The sequence below is a fragment of the Pavona decussata genome, unplaced genomic scaffold (genome assembly GCF_977016875.1).
Source record: "Pavona decussata unplaced genomic scaffold, jaPavDecu1.1 SCAFFOLD_137, whole genome shotgun sequence".
Classification (NCBI taxonomy): Eukaryota; Metazoa; Cnidaria; class Anthozoa; order Scleractinia; family Agariciidae; genus Pavona; species Pavona decussata.
Window position 1 is genome coordinate 2,496,387 of NW_028145550.1, and position 23,614 is coordinate 2,520,000.

The 23,614-nt window shown below is 38.7% G+C and overlaps 1 protein-coding gene and 1 long non-coding RNA gene across 2 annotated transcripts in view; one reads left to right on the forward strand and one right to left on the reverse strand.

The window, feature by feature from the left end:
* The first annotated feature begins 8,210 nt into the window (after nucleotides 1–8,210).
* LOC146467311 (uncharacterized) overlaps nucleotides 8,211–23,614 on the forward strand; it is a 16,095-nt gene continuing 691 nt past the window's right edge. Inside the window, exons 1-4 of the mRNA XM_085126158.1 lie at nucleotides 8,211–8,288; nucleotides 11,982–12,080; nucleotides 20,501–20,641; nucleotides 23,449–23,614. The exon at nucleotides 23,449–23,614 is cut by the window's right edge and continues 691 nt beyond it. Of these exons, the coding sequence (XP_084982284.1) occupies nucleotides 11,996–12,080; nucleotides 20,501–20,641; nucleotides 23,449–23,614 (392 nt within the window). The 5' untranslated portion in view covers nucleotides 8,211–8,288; nucleotides 11,982–11,995. The remainder of the gene's footprint in view (nucleotides 8,289–11,981; nucleotides 12,081–20,500; nucleotides 20,642–23,448) is intronic.
* LOC146467312 (uncharacterized) lies at nucleotides 12,900–16,928 on the reverse strand. The gene is made up of 2 exons (XR_014867795.1): nucleotides 15,305–16,928; nucleotides 12,900–13,215 (listed from the first exon to the last, which is right to left on the reverse strand). It is a non-coding gene; the product is annotated as an uncharacterized LOC146467312 (long non-coding RNA).

The window sequence follows — 23,614 nt, forward strand, 5'->3', positions numbered from 1 at the left end:
CGACCCTCAAGCAAGGCGTTATTCTGGTTCCTACAATTCAAATTATTTTTTTCCTGTTTTCGTTTTTCTATGGCCTATGTACCGACCGACCAACTGGCTTATCAACTTGACTGATAGGGTGTGTGTAAACCACTGCAGACCCGGCTAGGTTAGACCTGCCACGTGCTTGAGTCTCCACTGGCAGCGGACTAAGAGACGTATGCTTCAGCATTACGACAAGCTAACAGCCCAAGTAGGACGCATTATTTGAGCGTTTTATAAATCATTTAAACTTTCTTTTGAAGGAACGGTCTTAATAAACTGAAGTATCTTCAGATGTGCATCAAGGAGTCAAACGGGCTGCATTCCGTTGTCCTCTCAACGAGCCGTTTGTTGGACAAACCTTACAATATAAATGGAAAAGTTGGTGCTGAGAACAGTTCACCTAACTTGCCATTGAGTAAGTGGAGAGGGTATCTCCCAAATAAGTTTCATTGTGTTGTGGCTACTATTTTTTGCCATTTGACGTGATACCGTACTGAGCGTGATACTTGAAAAGAAATAAGACAATAGTAGCAGCCATCATGAATAGAAAAACAAGTAAAACAGTAATAATAATAATAATAATAATAATAATAATAATAATAATAATAATAATAATAATAATGACAACAACAACAACAACAATAACAATAACAATGATAATAATAATAATAATAATAATAATAGTAATAATAATAATAATAATAATAATAATAATAATAATAATAATAATACTTGAAGAAATTCATCAGGCCAGTAGAAGATAAACAGTCGATTTAAATGTTCTTACATCATAGCCAGTCTTATATTAACGTCTTATTAATGCTGACAGTTTCGATGACTGTCAGCCATCTTTATCAAAACTTGAAAAACATGAAAAGTGTCAGAAGCCTAGTTGAGTTGTTGAGCAGGAAAGCGACAAGTTTAAGCGATGAATCAAGGAAAGTATCTGTATTAGATCGAACACTCCTACTTTGAACAGCGTCTGCAGAGTGACTTTGCGCATTTATCGCAATAATCAACACCTTCAGAAGCCTATTTAAGGCTTCTGACACTTTTCATGTTTTTCAAGTTTTGATAAAGATGGTTGACAGTCATCGAAACTGCCAGCATTAATAAGACGTTAATACTAGAAATACGTGACTCGCAAAACCTCGCGAAGCTGGGGCTGGGTGGAAAGCCCTCTTTCGTGTTGTAGCATCAAATGAGGAGATTAAAAGGTTTCTGAACATAGCAACTATTTTGATGAGCATGGTCTTTTCGTAGTTCCACAGGCTAGTTTGCGGTTAAAAATCTATTTCTGACACGATGAAATGTACAACGGGCGTGCAGCGCTGTCGTGTTCGATGAATTTATTTCCCACGGAAAATTATTTTACCGCGGCCACAAAACGTGTAATTTCTTCAATGCAATCTTTCAAAAAAAAAAAAGATTTCTAAAAGAAAGGGAAAAGATTCTGGAGAGATAGTTCTGTATCCAGTGAATATTGATGAACATTGCAGTTGAAATTTGATCAAGCACGCATATTTTTTCCGATGTATGCAAATTTTTTTCAGACGACGCCAGACAGTCTGACGTCATTCATACTTTGTTTTTCACCGTTGCTAGGCAACATTGCGGACACCTCCAACTAAATATATATACAAACATACATACATACATACATATATATAAATACACTTTTCGCGGCTTAGCTCCACTCTGGCCGGCTCGGTCCGACAAATTTATTAACCCCGCTTCGCGAGGAATAAGACTGGCTATGATGTAAGAACATTTAAATCTATATATTTAGCCAAGCCTAAAAGCGGAGCTCCAGTAGCCAAGCCTAAAAGCGGAGCTCCAGTTTTTTCATAGCGTTTATAGAAATCTGTTTATCGTATGAGCGTAATAACCTTACTGGTTCCTCATTCTTTCTGCAGTTATCTATTTTAAGTACATTTAATTTGCAACAAACTGCCCATCAACAATTGCAATAACAGTGTAATACAGAGGGCAAAGTTATTGAATGCTGATTTGTTGTAACAGAAGGCATTTTTCTTAATTTGCCTTTCACCGAGGACAAAATTACTTACTCCTGATTGGTCAAGAGGCGAAAATACTCGCTCCTCATTGGCTAAGCACGCCGGTTGTACATTTTGTTGGTTTCTTCATTTTGTATCCAAAAACAACGACTTTTTTTAGGTTCTGTTGAGTTCGACTCTTTAAGCCGGGTTGTTTGTACCAAAAATACCGGCTTGAAAATCAAGTGCTACAGCTAGAAAGGAAATTCCTAAAGATTAAATTTTAGTGTCTCTCACAAGAAAAAGCAAAAGATTATTTGTGTCAAAGCTAAAAGCTTGGATCGGATTGATATTTGTTTGGCTGAGCAACTGACTAAATCAGTCATGACGACTGAGTGCTTTCACCTCGCTACTTACCTTGTAAGTTCTTTCTTTTGATCCACCGTTTGCTATTTTTATAGATCTCTTTCCGTGTGATTTTCAAGTGGTAGCAAGCTTCACAGGGCTGGTGAACAATTAATTTATGCCTAACATTTAGTTTTATCGTTGTTAGCTTGCTCCTGAATTAAACTTGTATTCTTTCTCAACTACATGTGTATAATGGTAACTCATTTTGAACGCTACGAACAAATGAAATAATTTGTTTGTTTGCTTGTTTACGGTGAGTGTTTTACTGAATGTTTCACGAAGCTCCTTGATGGTTTTAAGAAACTTTTACCCTCTGTGTTATAAGTGCGTAATCGCAATGATTCTTCGTAGATTAAGGACTAATTTTCACCTGTATTTTCAAAGTCTTCGCAAATTGTAATAACCTATCAATGTTTAAGAGGACATTGAAAGATTATCTTTTCCAATTATATTTTTCAAATAGTTAATTGTATCATTGTACGATGATTATTATTTGCAAATTAGGACTGAACGCCCTTTTTATTGTAGATAATATTTAATATACATTTGTAAATTAGGATTGATAGGTATTTTTCCTATTGTAGACAATGACTAATTCATTTCTGTAAATTAGGACTGAAAAGCCTTCTTGGAGCCCTAATAGAGTTCATTTGATTTCATTTCATTGTCCTCGTCGCGCAATTTGAGAAACTTTTAAAATGCGCTTGAAAATTAATCCCTAATTCTACTTGGCCTCATGCGAACAAAAATACTACCTGTTGTGCAAGGTAGTAAGGTATCCATCCTCTTGAACCAAAAACCCATTTCAGTAGAACTGACATTCTAAGCTACATGATTTTGTGAGTCGGGGGTCCAAGAAAATAACAAAATATTATGTATACTGCAAGTAAATATTCAGGACGGATCGGCTATTTATCGAATTACGATAGTTTTCTTTACGCTCAAAGTGATATTTGCATAGAGTTTTGTTCAATGAACTCCAAATGATATTGGTATTTTCTGTTGTTATAAATTCTTTTGAGTTTTTAAAGTGTATATGACAGATTTTTTTTATTTGCTTGATCGAATTTTCATGTTGTTTTCGTATGAAAATCGAAAAAATAAATTCGCTATCAATTTCTGTTCCCCTCGTTTGAGGCGGACAAATACGTGTAATTAATATTTCACTTCCAGTTGTGTACAAAACCGCGCAAGGTGGGAAACTGGAGATAGTGAGCCTGTGACGTCAATACAAGAACGCTGCTTTCGCGGGTTTCAGTGTTTTTGTTCTGCGAAGGAAGAAAACATGGTGCTACATGTACGGTGTGTTGTGTACGGCTGTAGCGACAAGAAAGACGAGAAAAAGGGGATTTTTCTCCCCCAAATTCCCTTCGAATTCTACGGTGATACAAGATCGGAAGCCGCGAAAAGGAGACGAAAATGGATTTCATACGTGAATGGAAGTCGAAAACACTGGACCCCGAGCAAGTATTCGGTGGTGTGCTCGATGTATCGCAAAGAAGATTTCACTCGCACGTATTCTTTCAACAAACAGTGCTATAAGGAGCGACTGAAGCGTGATGAAATTGGTGTTTTGCCCGTTCCTCGATTTATCGACCGAAAGTTGAGCAAGAATATTCAACTAGAGATCGTCGTTTGCATCGCCGTTCGGTAAGATTTTTCATCTCTCACAGTTGAATTATGTGCTCTTGACCAAAGTTCAAATGTTCTGCTTTCGATTATCCTTAACTCATGGAAGTTCAGTATGTATAAGGGTACATTTTATTTCTCGTATAAGTGTAAGTTTGACTTTATGCGCGTGGTTTATTACACCTTTGTTATTATTGTTACCCTCATTATTGTAGTGATTACGTCTGATGTCTGTTGGTAGAGCTTCATTTGTGCATAATTGTTGTTTTTATCCTTGTCTTTCTGTACAGCTTGTCATTTGCAATGGAACTTTTATAACATATGTGAAAAAGCAGCCTTCACACAGTCTTTAAAGGATGAGTAGAGATTCATGGGTTCACTCCAGCAATTTCTGCTGTGGGTTCGATTCCCATTGAGGTCCCAGACTTTTTTGTTGTTGTTGTTGTTGTTTTGCCTCTTATGATTTTCCATTCTAATGTTTAGCTTGAAATTCACTTCAGCAATCAAACTTTCACTGTAGAGTTAATTTTCTGATCCATCATTTGTGTCGTTATAGTGCTGTGCAGCACAACATTCACTGATGTGTAGACTATACTTCTTGTTATTTACCAAATTTAAATGTTTTGTTTGGTTAATTTTACTCCTTTTTCAGAATATGTGGAAGAAATTTACCAACTGTACCTGGGAGCTGAAAGTTCAAACTTCTTAAATCTAGATGCCGCTGTTAGGGAACTTAAAAGTAGTGCACCACCAACGATGAACAGCATGCTTGCCAAGCATTGCAACAACCATTGCTCAAAATCTACAAAGACCTGCCCCTCATATGTTACAAAAAAGAAGCGGTCAATCAAAGATATAATTGTGAGAGCCAAATTATAAAAAGGCTAAAACATGTGCTAGGGTATCTTGCAGGCCTGTCACTCTTGTATACTGCCCAAAGAATCAAGACAGACAAAATATTGCTTCGTTAGAACGCAGTGGATTGCATATTCTCTGAGGTCGTTACCGCTGTAAACTTAAGGTTGATTCATTTTGTGCTAATTGTACAAAATAGATTTAATTTGCAAAAACGCTCCACCTTTTCGGTTCTATTTTCTTTTTACACACAAGATCTATTAAGAAGGCATCAGAGGAAATATGAACGCGAAAATGAATATTAATTTGTAAAACAGTGTCAAAAAATGCCTACCATTCTGTAAACCTTCATGGCGTTCTTTAAATTATCAAGGGCAGATCTGTTTTTAAGTCTTCAGTGAACCACGCCATCCCAATCCAAAATTTACTTTGATTCAGTTCGGGGTAAGCGTGAAAAAGTCGGAAGCATTTCGGAGATCGCTGGTTTGGGGATCAGTTCCAGGCTGCAGATCACCTTACGAGTTGTTGTTGGCTTTCCGAAAGTGCTAGCTGGTCCTTTTTTAGCCCTCTTTACGACATTTTAGCCTGCTTAAAACAAGAAGGGAGTAAGTTTCTCGTGTTACTTAATATGTTTTGGGTGGCAAAAACCGAAGAAAACGCTAGGTTTTCTTAGGAGGCCTTCCGAACGGATGTTTACCGAAAGTTTTGAAAGACCGTTCCTTGGCCAGACTGCTTCGGAAGAGAAAATCCAGATAAAATTTCTTGTTCTTCTTATAAGTTACTAACCGTTAATTGACAGAACGTTTCTGCGGCGTTACTCACCTTCAGTCAGCAAAGACAGTTCTTGCACACAATCTGTTGGTCCGCTTGTCCGAACTGATGAAAACTGATCAACGGCCGGAATAAAATTAACATTACAAGGGATTAAGATTCAAATTCACTTACGTTTTACTTAGCACCCTTTTCAGTGTAGTTGCTACTAGCAATAGTTCTTTTTCGTGTAACTTTTATGGTAATTTCTGCTAATATTGAATGACATGATAAAACGGGTAATCAGGGTCCCCAGATAGATTTCCCACTTAAAATTTAATTGTGCATTTTCATAGAGCTTTCTTTCAAACCCGACGAAATGACAAAATACAAATGCAGTCCAACCTCCCGTAAGCGACCGCCCAAAATGCCAAAATTTAGTGGTCGCTTGCGGAGGTGGTCGCTTACGAGAGTCGAACCACAGGGAGTCTCTTCCGGGAACATGTCTGACACATCTACTTATTAGAAGAGAATTTATTGCATACATTTCGTAGTTACAATACGAGCAGTGCTAGGTTGTAACAAAAAAAACTCTGAGTAGCGTAGTACATCAGCGAACATGGAGATAATACGCTGTGTCAAGTGGTCGCTTACACTGAAGAAGTTAAAAACAATGAAAAATTATAATGCTGTCACCTCAAAAAGCGGTCGAAGTCACTCGGCTTACGAGAGGTGCTGGTTTTACGAGAGGTTCCAACTCTAGCGCCCTCTGAGACAACAGAAAACCATCTTCAGAGTGTCAGGTCCGCTGCCTCGGATACTCGTTTATATTAATACAAAATAAAATGCATCCATGGACCGGGTAGTTAATTAGCTTCTCGCGATAAAATTTCTGACTGCATTGACTGTCTAATCGCATTTAACACGGACCGCACTGTAAAAGAAATCTTGGGTTTGCTAAGCCGTAATTATTTCATTGTAGACACCGAGTCGTCAACATAAATTGGCAAGATGTAATACATCTGATAGATTATTGACGGAATAGTTGGAATTCGCTTCGTACAAAAAAATAGAGATTTAATGAAGAAAGCAAGAGTTGTAAAGACTGAACTGTCACAGTTTTGTCACCCGAGTTTTTGTAAAAAAAAAATTAACTCTTAGACTATCTTTCAAAATAAATGTTTTATTTCTTGAATCACAGCATCTTAAGAAATGGGAGAAATTAATTCATATTTTTCAACAATAATACGTGACGACGCCGCATGGTATACAAACAGTCACAGGTTTTGTGTGAGTCAATTGTGTGTTCTTTCTCGCGTAATTGACTTCGTATTGTTATTGTTGTTTCTGTTTTAGCTTTATTTTATTAACTAGTATAACGTCCTCTTTTCCTTTGTAGTTGTTAAAATTGTATTCTTGAATATTTAAAAATAATCAATAGAAATTTAAAAAAAATTAACACATGAAACAGCTGAATGAAGTTGAAGTTTATTTTTCACATTTGAAATTAATTAGGCTGCATATTTGACTTTAAGTCCCGTCCAAAAAAACACCATGAAAATAATTAATGTATTGTTTGAGTTAGACAAAGAGTATTTTTCTTCACATGAGAGCCCTGTGCAAGACTTGCAAGAATTGTTGGAAGCATATTTGTTTGTAAAATAGGTTCCTCAGTCTTATTTTTATAAAGATGCGTGAGTACAGTTTTTATTTAGCGGGGAAACTGGTACGAGTGTGGCATTATGGGATCGTTTAAGCAGACGCATATACACGCATAGACGTCGCGCCGACGAATAAGTGCATTTTTCGGAACTTTCACGGAGTAGCATAGTTTGTAACCTTAAGGAGTATTTCCTCAGTATACAACTGACTACCGAGAAAAGCACTTATTAGTATTCATTTCCATCCGTCTACCCAGACGATCCCACAATCCCTCCTCGTACCTGAGTCTTTTCACCTTATCTGGAGCCCGGCGTCCTGTTTCTGTGAGAGGGTTTTTGTGGACGGTGAAATCCCAGAACAGCAAACAAAGGCTATCGTACAACCATGAGATGTCTTCCGAGGCACTTTCAACAAAGTCCAAAAACACTGGTTTTCATTTTGTCAGACATCGTTCTTTGACAATTTGAGTTCGTTCGAAACAAATACAAAAACATACACTGCGCCGAATTGACAATTTCATTGCGGGTACTCCCTTATATAAGCTAAGTAGGTATGTGCAGTCCCAGAAGGTTGGGATTTTTAGCCGTTTTCGACTGGTATAGGGCATAGATTGATCTGAAAGTCTGCAAATGGATGTGGATCAGTTCTAGAAACCTCGTCAGAAAATGGGTTTAAACTTAAGAAGGCCAGGTCTGTAAAAGGTATCGAAAATTACATATTTTGGTCTGAAACAGGGTCAAGGTTTGAATAACCGAGTCCCCAACCCCCACCAGAAACTTCGAGGGGTATCCCCTCCCCCGGGTTGGAGATGTCACGTGTAATTGACACTGTAATATCTCACAAGCCAGGTGAATCTAACAAGGCAACATTCGTGCCTTGTAATACTAAGGGAAGCAGTCGAGCAGCTGCACACCTTGAACTTGTAGCTAAAATACCAGATCACAACCTTTGATCAACTGTGAGGTATGTGGTGAAACTTATACTTAATATAATAAAAAATTATACAAACGTAGGTTCTTTTATATTGTTAGCAACGCCGCCCAGAAAAGTGTTTGAATTTACTATGTTTTTGTTTCGTCGTAACGTCAAAATTGGTTTCCCTCTGACAGGTCGGATTTTATCCAAACTATTTTTATATCTGTATCCGTTTTCTTTTTACAACCAAAATTGTCTTTGGAACACTGTAGGAGTCTGCTTTGTTTTTTACTGTAAAATAAAACAGTCAGGAAAGAAATGCTGCCGGGAAACTTTTAGTTAATTTTTTGGGATAAAAATATTGTACCTCTTAATTCTGCCTCTTTTAAATTATTCAAATCAAGCGAGAACAGTCGGTCACAAAGAAGCAAACTGTAGACCTGATATGCGGACTAAATGAAACCCGGTCTTTACTGGGATGCGGAGCGGTATCGTTCTAACTTGAGCCGAGAGTTTATAGTTAGTTTTTTAACAACGTTTTTTGACGGTCGTCATGGTTTTCCTGTATTCCCAGCTATAAGTTAAAAGTTGAGCCATTTCTCAGCTATCAATTAATTATGGCAGATGTTAGTTAATAGATATCAACGGCGCCCCTCCATTGGCCAAACAGTGTCGAGCATCATCCGAATATTTCCGAAAAACTTTCTTACGCCTCCGATCTCTTTTGAGACTTTACAAACACTGCTTATCATCTTCTGACGAACTTACGACTGCTAGAGACAACTTGCGAGGAGCTGCGAGTCTTCTTCATTGGTAACTTCAGTCCCCATTAGCGGCACGGTTTATGGAAAGTTATATGTAATTGCAAGTAAAGTTCACAATATACTAAGGCAAAGTTTAAACATCTGATCATGAGCTAACAGTTTTCTTAACGTTTCTCAGCTATAAGTTAAAAAACCGCCATTTCTCAGGTGACAGTTAGAATTTTGAACAATTCTCAGCCGTCAATTAACACCATGCAGACTCTCGTTCTACATTTTTCTTTCAACTATAACTATAAGATGTCCGCTTATCTCCACTATCCGATTTCTCGTCCTCGAATTTCTCTGCTGCCGAGGCAGTTATTTTTATCCGGCTTGCCCCGATATCTTTCGACGAGGATGGGTTTGCAAGAAAATCTGACTGGTTGTACCAAGAACCCTTGTCCCTCTCCGCCAGCTGAAGTTTTTTGACTTGGTCAAATGATTTTTCGAGCTTCTTTGGCCTCGGTTTTTTCTTAACTTTCACCCAGGGCGACTTTTCAAGTTTCGCTCTCTTCATAACGACCTTTTACACAATGCTTAAATCCAAAATGGGACGCTGTTTCAGGGTAAAATTTTACATACAACGCCGTGACATGCGATGAACACGATGTAAACAAAAATATGCAAATTTGCCGGTAATTCGAGTTTGCCGCGTAATATGTCAACACAGTCCCGCATAAATATGCGTTATTGACCAAGCGTGAGGTCAAGATGGCTGGATATTGGCCAAGTTCTTTTTTTTTTACGTTTTTATGGACCGAGACGAAGTCGAGGTCCATAAAACGCAAAAAAAGAAAGAGGCCAATATCCAGCCATCTTCACCGAACAAGCTTGGTCAACAAAGGAATTATTATATGTCTTTACCTTCAAGTTAAAACTACAACAAAACAAAACAGGACATGAAACTGCTCTGCTCGGAAAGAAATTTTTCATAGCCGACGGTGCAAGATTTATTTTCAATGCTTTTTTGGATTAGCATGTAATCGTGGAAAACAAGGAATCCTAAATTATCTTAGGGCTCTAACTTTATAATGGCTTAAAGGGAGTCCTGAATTATTGAGAACGAAAAATTTAGATTTTTGCAAGAGCGGGAAGATTTGAATAGAATCCGGCAAACTCGCCATTTTCAGCCGATCACGCGTTGTCGTAAATAATAAACATTTTTACGCAGTTTTCGGCTTCCAATCATTAATTCTTGAATGAAACAATAGATTTTGAGATTATATGCAAACATAGGCCGAAAAAAAAGCGGGTAAATCAGAAAACTTGGCGAAACTTTGGTAAGATTTTGTTGTTTACAACAAGCAAGACGCGGCTATAAAACGTGAGCTTCGTCGGCGAACTTGATAAAAAGCTATAAGTTATAAATTTAACAGAAAACCAACCAGTTTCCATTCATCAGGAAATAATTTCTAGTAGGAGGCACAGAGTGCTGTAAACGTCTCGCGCTCGATTTCTAGCTAGATCACGGCCTCTCGGTGGTTCCGCGCTCGTATTTTTGAATCGCGACGTCTCTGCCCCGGATTTAAACAAACTGAATAGTCTAAGTCTCGGTCTCAAATTTTAGTTGAGGGTCTCAGCGTCTCGGCGAATATCAGATTTTACAATTCTATACCCCTGACATTGAACTACTGATCTGTAGTCACCAAGCAGTCACCATTGTGCCGCCATGTTTCAAAACTATGATCATTGTCAGTATTAATCATGTTGTAATCGCACCAGACGCGCGTCATTTCAAGTATTTGTAAAAAAACAAAGTCTCCTCTTCCTATACTCTCCTTGAATAAAATTGCCTTACCTCCTCATCCATTTTAATGATCTTTACCTTCTTTGACTGAGTCCACGGTGCGCAAAATGGTTTACGATGGTTCGAAAGTCGGAAGTCGGAGGTCGGAAGTCAGAAGTCGGAAGTCAGAAGTCGGAAGTAGGAAGTCAGAAGTCGGAAGTCGGAAGTCCCTTCTCGGCTTTCGTAAACACTAAACGCAACTTCCACGATGCTATGATTTAAATACAGTCATTGCAAAAATAGATAACTTATCAATTAAGCACTCAACTTAAGACAATAAGTTTAACAAAATCAACTTTCTAAAATACTTCACGCAGAGCAACTCACCGATTCAACTCCCATTCATTGTAGCTGAAACAAAATTTTCACTACACCAGGACGATTTCATTCTCTTTCCTTTCCTTTAGGTAAATGTTGAGAGTTTACCGAACTTTTTAGTGAGCGTTTCCCCCCAAAACAACGAGAAAATCGAAGAAAATATTGCATTGTTGTTGGGATCAAACTTTCGATGCCAAGCGGACGGGCAACGGGTAATCCTGAGCGGGCAAGATAGCTCCATCTTGCCCGCTCGGGTAGCCAATCACAGTGCAGGATTTGACTCATCTTGCCCGCTCGCGGATCCAGCCATACAATAAATTGGATTATGACACCTTCACTCGCTCACCGCTTTTCCTACAAAACTTTGTTTTCAGATAGCTCGCGTTCTTTTTAAGATTTCTAACTGCTGTTTTCAAGAAACTTTGCATCCCTTTCTCGTTTCAACAATTATCTAAAAAAATTATTTGAGAAAAATTCGACCTTTCTTCCCTATAAGTAACCTTAAACAGACCAATCAAATGCGAGATTCGTGCGAGACTATAAGGAAGCTAAAAGAATTTCCATTAGTTTTCAAAAACAAGCCGCAGTTAATTGTGTTTGAGCTTAAGGCAAAGGACCAAAGCACCACGGGATATGGAAACGGGAATAACTCATAGCAGCTGCTAATTACAATTATAATACTTAATAGGCTACTAAGAAAAGCGGAAGCTTTTACATAAACTGTAGCAGTCGAAAAAATGCGATAAAACACGCAACAATTACAACAAGCTTCCCTTTTTCAAATAAATGAGTAACTGTAAACTAACTAGCTCACCACTTACGATCTGTTTTCAGTGACAGAATCAAAGATGGCCGTTAACAAAACAGTGCTCCTTCTCATTCTCATTCTGTTGTCAGTGATTGTGAAGACAAAACAACCTATTAGCCCTGAAGGTAAATTATTTTGTTGTCTCTTTATTATCTCTCTTTCTTAGTTACACTGTAAATCGAAAAGATCTGTTTTAGCCCCTAAAATGGGGCCGTTTCGGTGAGTAAAATACAGTACTATTTTTGGGGCTAATTTAGCCCATTTGGAATGGAGCTGTTTTGGTCCCAGTAAACGGGGCTGAAATAGCCCTTCATAAGGTAGCCGAAACGAAGACACAGAGGGGCTATTTTGGAAAAACGAGGGGTTGTTTTGGCTTTTATAAGGGTTGAAATGGTGCAATTGGAAGGCCAAAATAGCCCTTCTGGAGCCGTTTCATGCCTTCAGAAAGGAGGAAAATTGGCCCATATTTTGTGGCCGATTTAGCCCAATTCATACTCAAAACAAACGTTCTCTAAAGGACTAAATTGGCACCAACATGTCTGAAACGACATTCTTTATAAGGGCTGTTTTGGTCCTTAACTATGTAAAATAGCCCTCTTACAAGAACTAAAATGGTTCTTAGGATGTCTCAAAATGGCCCCATAATTGAGCCATTTTGAACCTGCATAAAGGGGAAACAATGGCCACAATGGGTGACTGATTTAGCCCATATAATTACCAAAATTAATACACATTTAGGGCTGAATCAACTCCAATATACATGTAGCCACAAGGACACTTTACTTTAAAACTGCTTTAGATTCAAGAGAGTGAGAAACAGCTATATAAGAGGGCTAAAATCAACTACTGCTTACCCTAGAATGGTTTTAATTTTCTGGTTGATTAACACTTATTATACTTCCCTAATACACGAAACTGATAAAAATATACACTGGAGAAACATCTTGTGAACAACACAACATTATTTTATTCTCTCACTTTAACTTTTTTGGCAAACCAAACTGAAACACAAAATGACTGCTAAGCCTGCTCTAAAAAAAGGACAACATGGCTTTGCTGTCTTTATATACCACGTCGAATATAATTATAAAACAACAACAGCAAGGCCCTAATGCTGTCCATGATATCTGGTGAGGAATACTGTACAAAACCTTTCCTTAAAATGCAACATAGAGTTTTGTCAGAGTCAAAGCCTTCTCCAACAGCAACAATTTGGAGTTGCGTAAAAATGGCGAGGTTATCATCAACTGAAGCAGTTCTCTGTAAAACAAAAACAAACAAAAAATGAAAGATGAGTTATCTTACAGGGTACAATTGACCAACTAAAACTGCAAGTAAAAATTAATACTAATAACATGATGGTGAAACACTGGAAGCCAGGTATAGAGATACAAAAGACAGGGAAGTTGTTACTGATGGCTGCTGAGTGATAGAATATCAACAAAAAAGTCTGTGCAAAACAAGTCACTGATAACTATCATTGTTAAAGGCCGTCATATGGCATACTTCTAGAAATTTTAGACCGGTTTATAGACATTTTAGCATAAAATAAAGGTCAATGTTGGCAAGCAACAACTATTGAGCCCGCATTATTATTGCAGTCTACCCTAAATATGATATGTGATTTCCAGCCTGCCTTGCATCTTATTCTGTGCCAGTCTTTTTAATTGCCACTTTCTTGGAAGGCTGCAAGTTGAGCAGCAGCAAAGTTTTCCCCTCCCACCCTCCCATTTTCTCTTGTTGCTTGCCTTCTCTTATCCTTTCTATTTTTGTTCACTGCATTTTGTTCTATCTCTTGTCAGTTATTCAGAGATGTTTAATAAAATAATTAAGGGCGGGGAATTGCTGCCTGTGTCACCCCTTCAGCCCTGTGCTGAAGCCCTGTCAGGGAGGGGGAGCTATAGGATTTGCTGGACTTCGTTAACTTGGCCCAAGGACATTATGCCGGCCATGCATTTTCACGTGTGAACTATGCCCCCCCCCCCCCCCCCTTGCAGTACAGGCATGAGGCACCCCCTCGGTATGGCGCCATGTACCGAGACCCCTCATTCGTTTATCATCTGGTCGGTGGGTTTTATCCGAGCCTTGCTGGTATATTCCCTGCCCAGCTTTGCCAACAAGAGAATAGTGTTTTCTTTGTGTCTGCGCGCCATAACATTAACACGACAAGGTTTTTGGGCCTAGCACTCCTAAATTTTGCCCGCCACTGTCCCATTAACACTACAAGATTTGAAATGGTTACCTAACTCAACGACAATCTATTAAGGGCGACCTTGCCTCCACAGAACAGGTTTTGCCGTGTCTTTTTCCTGACACAGAGGCGTCTAACTTTCAGACGACGCCATTTTGTTTGTTGATGTACCGCGGCCCCTCATTTGGTTATCATCCAGTCGGTGGGTTTTATCCTAGCCTTGCTGGTGTATTCCCTGCCCAACTTTGCCAACAAAAGAATATTGTGTTTTCTTTGTGTCTGCGCGCCATAACATTACCACGACAAGGTTTTTGGGCCTAGCACTCCTAAATTTTGCCCGCCACTGTCCCATTTACACCACAAGATTTGAAATGGTTACTGATAATTCAACGACAATCTATTAAGGGTGACCTTGCCTCCACAGAACAGGTTTTGCCATGTTTTTTTCCTGACACAGAGGCGTCTAACCTTTCAGACGACACCATTTTGTTTGTTGAAGAACATGTGCACAAGTGCGACTGGATTTGGGACGCTGGCCCATTTTTTGGCAGGGCCAAGGCTACCTTGCAAGGCAGTTTTAGGCACGCAAGCCGATGAACTTAACTTTAACATGGCAACATTAGGAGTACAGTATCATAAATTATTGCCCCACATGCCAAAATGTAGGAGTGCTGTGCCCAAAAACCTTGTAGTGTAAACCAGGCTTTTATCTAGTCTGTTTGCCTCAGGGTCCAGTGGCCAAAAATAAACTGCTAGATACTCTTTGCCTAGCTACACATGATGGCAAGTTCATGATTAATTTTTGTTTCTGTACCCTGTTGGTAAAGACACTTGATAATAGTGTTCCTAAATTAAAGATAACCAATTACTTGGCATCAGAAGAAGAAAGAAAAAAGTCCTTGTATAAGTTGCAATCACAAAAACTATATCCAGAGCAAAAAAATTATGGATAAGACAGGTATGCTAATATATTTTTGACGATCCACCCTAAGACCAAAAGATATAACATAGGAAACCCTTAAGAGCTTCTGGTAAAATGCAGTTACTGTCAAAATAATATTGTAAACTACTCCTCAATCACACACAAACATACTAAAATTACTTGATGGCATGGGTTACAACATAATAAATGACAATGCTTAAAAAACAAATACTAACCTCATTCCTAGAGTCTAACTTCTTCCTGAGAACAGGGTTGATAGAACACTTCAGCATGAGGCTAAATTTGCTCACAAATGACATATGTATCTCGACCACAGTATCACATGCAAAGGTAAAAAAGAAATAAATAATTATTTAAGGCATTGCATCTACTGTAAAGTGATCAAACAACGTACAACAATTCATCGGCAAAAAGCTTCGCACCAAACTGGCATGTACATAGTACCACACAGCAAGAGAAATTAGAAATTAATACTTTGAAATAATGCTTCTATAGTAATTTGATCAATCAATGCCTAACAGTTAGGATTCCTCAGCTAAAAGCTTCGCACCAAACTGGCATATACCTTGATCATAGCACCACAGAGCAAGGAAAATTAGAAATTAATAGTTTGAGACAATGCATCTATAGTAATTTGATCAATCAATGCCTAACAGTTAGGATTCCTCAGCTAAAAGCTTCGCACCAAACTGGCATATACCTTGATCATAGCACCACAGAGCAAGGAAAATTAGAAATTAATAGTTTGAGACAATGCATCTATAGTAATTTGATCAATCAATGCCTAACAGTTAGGATTCCTCAGCTAAAAGCTTCGCACCAAGCTGGCATATACCTTGATCATAGCACCACAGAGCAAGGAAAATTAGAAATTAATAGTTTGAGACAATGCATCGATAGTAATTTGATCAATCAATGCCTAACAGTTAGGATTCCTCAGCTAAAAGCTTCGCACCAAACTGGCATATACCTTGATCATAGCACCACAGAGCAAGGAAAATTAGAAATTAATAGTTTGAGACAATGCATCTATAGTAATTTGATCAATCAATGGCTAACAGTTAGGATTCGTCAGCTAAAAGCTTGGCAAGATTTCCGCACAGCCCCATACATGTAGCAAGGAAAGTTATAAATTGATAGTTTGAAAAAATGCATCTAAGGCAATTTGATCAATTGTTTAAAAACTGTTTTTAAAAACATTTGAATCGACTTATCATAATAAATAGACTTGCATTGCTTTGAGGAATAAATAAAAATGATAAAGTTAAGCTGCAGCTTGTATATTTCATTCTAGGAAGAATCTGGTGCAAATGGCAATTAAATTTTTACTAGTCGCTTAATTACCAAAAATCCCGCGGCAGAAGAACTATCAGCACCGCTATCAGATACTATACTCTCGCAGTCAGTTTAGGGGATAAGTTACGAGCAGAATTCAAGGCTACAAAACTTATGGAAAGACTCACCTGAAAGTAAGCTTAAAATATTGTGCAAGCATCACGCTCTGTTGCAAATGTGTTTGTGGCAATATACGATCCGACAGTAAAGAGAAAATCATAAATCGCAAATTATTAACACAAGGGAATCGGCTGTCCATAATTTGACTTTCCTATTGCAGTCAAATCGCCAACTCTAGTGGAAATCAAACTGAAAACCTTAGTTTGACCAATTTTCCGTTGAAACCCTCCCGCCTGAACGATTTGTCATGCGCGTTTAGGGAGTACGCTCTCAAAGATTTCTGCGAGTGACGTATGCTCGTGTCCAGGCTCCTTCCACTGGCGGAAATTGCCCTCCTATATCATGGCCGCCAAGTGCAAGTGAACGAGCTAAAAACAAACAAACAAAAAGAAAAGTAAGAAGATTATTTTTACCGAGCTTTAATTCCAGCTCAGTTGCAAATATTAAAGCAAGCTCGGACTCAAGTACTACTTACTTGATATTCTTTCGATGATTGCCGGTGAAGACGTTCCAAGCCATGTCTTAATTTCCTGTCAGTCAGTGAACGTTTTGGCGAAGTTCTCCATCGTAAAGCGGTTAGTAAATAATCACAGTGGCTGAAATGGACTACTGCATGCTTCCAGAATATATAAAGCTCGGTTCGGTGAATGAAAAGGACTCTATAGTAAGCAAATGCAGACTTTTTTCCACAACTGGACAAAACGCTGAAAACGCGGGATTTTATTGGACAACGGTAATCATGCACCGCAATTCAGAAGAAGGTGGAAATTATAAAGTAAATTTTCCCACGAAATTCTCCCTGTCACAATTTTGCTTTACTTTAAAATTCAGTATATCGACCCTAATTTGGACCCATCTTAGCTTGATTGGAAATGGTTATACCATTCGGAGTCAAAATGGCTCAAGTGATTGGGGCCATTTTGCGTTGTAACAGATTGGCTCTGTTCTTCGATGTCTAAACGACTCTATTGATAGGAGCCGAGACGGCCCTACATTGGAGCTAACTAGACTTAAACGGAAATGGCTCCACTAATTTGAGGCAAAATAGCTCTAGTGATAAGGGCCGATACGCACCCAGGGGCCGAATTATTTTCCACTGTGGGCCAAATCGGTTTTTGGTGGGGCTAAAACGGTTTTTATTGGGGTCGATATGGACCCAATTGACAAAATGGACCCACGAAGAGTCAAATCAGCTCCAGGGGCCATAGGGCTGAAACGGCACTTTGGGGCTGAAACAGATCTTTTGAATTTACAGTGTATTTCTGTTATCTCTCTTTGCCTTTTCAACTAAAAATGGACTTCGTGAAAACCAATGATTATTTTGTCTTTTGTTTTCTTATTTTGTGTGAAACATAACGAATAGCAACAGCTACTAGCGGGTTACTATTTTGTTAATTTCTCATTCAATCAGAGTGATGTCTCTTTGTAATATTTGGCCCCATTAAGCTGTATACATGTATATCATTAGTTCATTGTCTAAAGAATAAATGATTCAAGCCAGTAATACAACTGTTTTCTTGAAAACGTAACTGGGAGGAAGAATATCACAGGCAACTGAAGCTCACGCAACAAACAGAATTTTCAGTGGCGAAATATAAGGATTTTGTTATGGCTGGCTTAAGCAGCGAACAAAAAATGACAAACAAACAGTCATTAAATTTTACACCACCATGGTTAAGACAGGGCTTTAAAAAGTGATGACTTGGCCTTGGAATAAAAATTTCTCTGAATTCACTCTAATTTGGCAGGCATACAGACTGGTTCTTGTGTCATAAACGTAACTCCATATTTACGTTGTTATTTAAAGGTCTGCATTCGGCCAAGAAGCTTAATATCATAGAATTGAAAGGTTTCTGACCTACCGCAATAAGCTGCAGTCTGTATGCATGCCAAATTGGAATGAAGTTAGAGAAATTTGCATGGCCGTAGGGAGGAGTAAGTGAGGTATAACAAATTTTCTGGGTTGTTCTTTAACTCTTCTAGTCTCAGATTATCAAAAATAACAAGCCTTCTCCATGATTTCTAAAACCAAAAGTTCAAGATTTTCTGCTGTAGATCTGCTTCGAAAAATTCTCGCCTCACGACAAAGAATCTCGCGTGTGAAAATTAAATAGTCTTGTTAAGGCCGAATTGCTCCCTGACAAGTGGACGAAGTTCGCTCAAAATTAAGGAGGATATACTAAAAGGACAGAAATAAAACAAAGTCTTCGAGCTACTAGTTCAAGCCCGCCCCTTTTTGTTCTGTCTGAATTTTTGAATTGAAGTTTGACAATTCGGAAGACTTATCACCTAAAAAGCACTCATCATGAACCCAACTACTGCTTATGGCTGCAGATGAAATGAATTCTTAAATTTTTTAAAAATTCCTTTTCCAGGCCTTACTATAAATTTAAGCTGACCTTATCTTAAATATCATGTTTTGATGTTTTTTTTAGATATCAGTACCTTGAAGGGTTTTTTAAAGGCACAAAAAGGGACTTTGTGTTTATGAATGCAGAGTTTTAGGTTTGCTTTCAGGATCATCAAATCGGGCAATTTAAAATGCTCTAGCTTTGAATTTCAGGCGATATTTTTCTTACTGTTGCCGAAATGTTTGCTCGATTCTTGGTATTAGGTAAACATTGGATTCAATGTTAGGGAGATGTCCGTTGAAAGCCCGAGAAGAAAGCTGTCAAAAGAAATGTTCAGTCTTTCCATACTGGTACTGATTTTAATAAAGTGTTATTGGAACAACAATATTGTGTCCATCGTAGTCCTAGAAGGTTTGCAACTGAAACGGAGTTAAATGTTTTTGTTGGGTTTTCTTTATGAACAGTGTGCATTATTTACTGTTTAGATCAAAAAAAAATTGTTTTGTCTTGCACCCAGGCTAAGAAGGTAGGCAGCATTGCCAAATGGTTCTGCCGCTGAACTTGAACGAAGGTCGCTACTTCACATCCCAGCATGCTTTGTGATCGTAGCGACCACACCTCCTACCACTAATTATACTGCTGTCAATTGTAAAAAGAAAAAGAAAAGTTTCTGTTAAAGAGTAGGTTTTCACTTTTTCCGTGAGTCTGTGAATTTACTAAATCGTTTATGATTTACTTTAAAAAGGTTTGTTTGTGTGGAGCCTGACAGGCACTATGTACATGTGATTGAATGTGTGACATCCCAAAGACTCATTGACCAAATGGTTCATGAAACCTCTTTTAGTAGATCGTAAAATTGGTTAGTAAACTCAAAGACTCACAAGAAACTTATCATATTTGATAAGATCGAGTTTCAGTTGCAAACTTTCTAGGACTACGATGAACACTATATTTTTGTTTCAAAGTGAAAACCTTTTCTCTAATGGCCTTTTCTTGCTTTCTTTCTTAAATTCTTTTTTGTTGTTGTTGCATTTTATCGCGGTTAAACCTATTGTAGCACTAAATGATCTGGTCGTGAACCTGAATGGCCTGTGGTTGAACAGCAGGCTTTTGTGGACTGAAAGAAATTTTTCAACTTTACACACTGTAGTGACTAAATTGCCCTCACTCTAGAGTAAGAGCATCCTGCGGTAATATGGAAAGTGAAATATTTAACAGTCATTCCTCGAAGGCGAAGTAAATATTGGTGAATATTACACGAGACGATGGTAAATACTCCACGGTGAAGAATCCACGAGACGAAGTCGTTTCTCCTCACTGAAACGTAACACTTAGAAAGACATCATCTCGTTTACTTCCATGCTTTCACATTCTGTCTTAAATTCGTTTTTGTTGGTGAAACCATTACGTTCCATATTTGTAAGCATAATAACGCACCTGACTGAAGACATGAAGCTTACGCCTTTACAAGTATTCGAACCTCATATCCTACGACAGGCTTCACCCATTAATTTTGCTTTGACAAAAGGATCTGTATTTTGCAGAAATGATTTAGAGGCCGGTTGAGCAGAGTGGTTTAAATGTAATCTTAAAAATTGTTTGCAGCTTCCCCTGAGGAAAAGGAGGTTGTTGATGCGATCAACAAACAAAAAGATGAGATCAAGAAACAAGAAGAAGATGTTAAGAATCTTGTTGATAGAATAGCGGCAGAGATTGAACGCGAGTACAAGTGCACTGAAAAACCAGGTACGCAATGAGACAGTACAGACATTAAATCTTAACCAGAGTCGAGTTGTTTGAAACCCGCGACTGCTAGTAACACCAAATTAAACTGATTGACTCTAGAAAAAAGGTCAACTAGGATTCTTTTTCTCCTCATTAAAGACTCTCTGTCTACCATGATGCAACGCGCGCGCCAGCGGAGGTTTTGTATGATAAGAAACCTCGAATTTTCCATTCGCGGGATTGTAGCTGGTCTAAATCATGTATAATCAGAGCCATCCTTTGGAAATACTGGACAGTTAGTGTTACTTGTTGATAGTTTTAATATTACTTTTTATCGAAAAGCGGATATTTTGTTCAGAATCGGAAATTTTCAACGGTTTTGATCGTTTTATCGATTAAGCTGTTGGATGATCTTGATTGTGTCAATGGCGGCCTCGAGAAATCACGGTGGAAGACCTCGGAGACCAGAGGCCTTGAAAGTGATATATCTTAGAGAATCGCTTGGCAACAACTGGAGGACAAGGAAAAATTCCTTGGGATACACCGAGCTCACGGAAAGCGAATTTGCTAAAGTTGTCCACAGGCAAACAGATTTTTCCCCTGGGTCTCCTCGTGTACGTTTTGTCAAGACCGCCAAGAGACCATTGTTTCCATCGATCAATCAAATTACTACTGGACGTGTTTTCCATATTTAAAGGGCGCGATCTATTCAACCTAAATTTCCGGTACAAAATCAATTATATGGACAGCCTGTTGTCTTTTTCCCTGAAATTTGGAAATTCCAGGAATTTTCTGTTTCATTGGTCATACCACCTCGCCAGATGCTCAGCCCAAGCTTCTTGCGGGATTTAAAAATTACACTCGCGTTTTCTGAATAAATTTGCAATATTTTCTACTCATTTAGTTTGTGTAGTGTGGCCAAACTATCTAAGAGCTAACGTCGTCGTCATTTTTATATCTGGGTAGTCCGCCGTTTCTGCAGAAGTTGAACGAGTTGAAATAATCGTGAGGCAGCATAAATGAAATAAAGTTATATTTACATACTAGTATGTTCCGTGCACCTTTTATATGTCGAGCCCTAAACAGAATGTTGTTTCTAAGACAAATGAGCACTAGGGTGCGGAGCAAGCTTAGCAGTTTTGTGTCTTTTGCTGTTTGCTGATGTAAACAATGCTTTCATTATCTGTTATAAAAACAACTCTTTTGTTTTTTAACTGGCTGCACCACAAGCTTAAAGGCCGAGTTTCACGGTTAAGCGCATGCGCGAGATGACCGGCTCAAGAATAAGTTGTACGGGTCGACACTAAATTCGATGCGAGCTTGTGGTTGAACAATCTGTTGAAATCGCGCCCGAATTTGGATCATCCGCCCTTCATTCTTATCTTTTTATAATCTTTGTTGCCTGTTGTAAATATAAGTTCAATTTTTGTAGGGTTAAAAGAATTTTAGCATCCAAAAACGACATTTTGTCGATAGATCGTCAAAGGAGACGTCGCGGCCAACCGGCGACGGGACTGTCTCTGGACTCTCTTGAAGCACAGATCAAGCGGACAGAGTGGAGTGCCCTCAGTGGATGTAGAAATCCTGTGTGGTTAACAAGATACATCCACCATACGTGGAAAAATTGGTAAAGGGATAAGTCAGTTTAAAGTAAACAACGATTTTGCGGCACATCTGCTTTCGCTGGAAATGGCAAAGGTCACCGACTGGCTTTGGATGAACTCGCGAGGATTTTCTAGCTTTCAATCGTACTGTTTGTTCATTTGAAAGTCAACTGTCAAAAACGAAGAATTCGACGGACAAACAGCATCAAACATCAGTGTTTTGCCTTGGATGGAAAAAAAATTTACAACACCGAGACGCGAAGCGAATAAATATCTGATCAAATGTGCGAGTTAGTTGTAGTCGTCTATTACTGCTATTAATGGGCTCGAATAGCGGGCAGTAGAAAAAAAAAAAAAAAAAGACTTGCGGCAAACTACACAATCTTCTGTAAGGTATTCATTTCTCTATAAAATTATGGTCATTGCGAATGGCAAACGCAGGTTTGATTTGCCACCATGGCAGAGTTTTCTCAAATGCATTTCAGCACCTCGAAAGGACGCTCCGAGTGTTGTTGTTACTAGACGGTCGCATCGCTTCTTGAAGCTTGCAGTTTTCTCGTTCTTCGCCTTCTCGCTGGTCTAATAAAATCAGGCTATCGAACGAACACACTATAGTAAGTTAATCACTGAATGCTGATGAAATACTGGTTTGAGGGAGCTTCTCGGCTTTTCGAACCGCGTGTAATAAAAAAAGGTCGATGCCGCGAGATTTCGACATTGTACTAAAATAAAACCGTATACGTTCGCATAAGTTCATAAGTTCTGGCATTTCTTGAATGTCATGGGACATGCACGAAGCGGCGCTGCAAAAATCCTGATGTATTTTACATGGACAGCCTTTTTGTTTCTTTCTGAAGCGTGACCGAAACACTGGCCGGTCAGTTTTATTTTATGCCAGCAAGTTATAAGACTTGCCCACCGTATCCCGCCGTTGTTTACTCGCTTCTAATTGGTCCAAAAACAATTGGCTTGACAGCGCTTACGCTATCGCTCGCACATGCGCCGAACCGTGAAACTCTCCCTTTAAGCCTAAAACTATTGGAAAAAATTCCAGGAAGCTAATATGGTGGTCCTTGCAAGAGTCTGGCCATGTACCATATGCCGCTGACCACCCGTGCTAGGGCGTTCTGGCCGCGAAAGTCGTTTCACCACTTGTGTGAAAAAGCATGTGGCGTGGAACTTGTTTTTGTAATAACAAAAAAAAATAATGCTTTACAATTTTAGATCCCTGGCAGAAACTCAACACATATCCTATTTGCTTCCGTGCTCGTGGAGATGATAGTTATGGCTCCTTCAACATCCCAAGGACTGGGCGCGTCAAGGCCATGAAGCTAGTTCACAAATCGGGGTCGATATACTGCAACAAGAACGGCCGTGATTCGTACTGGGG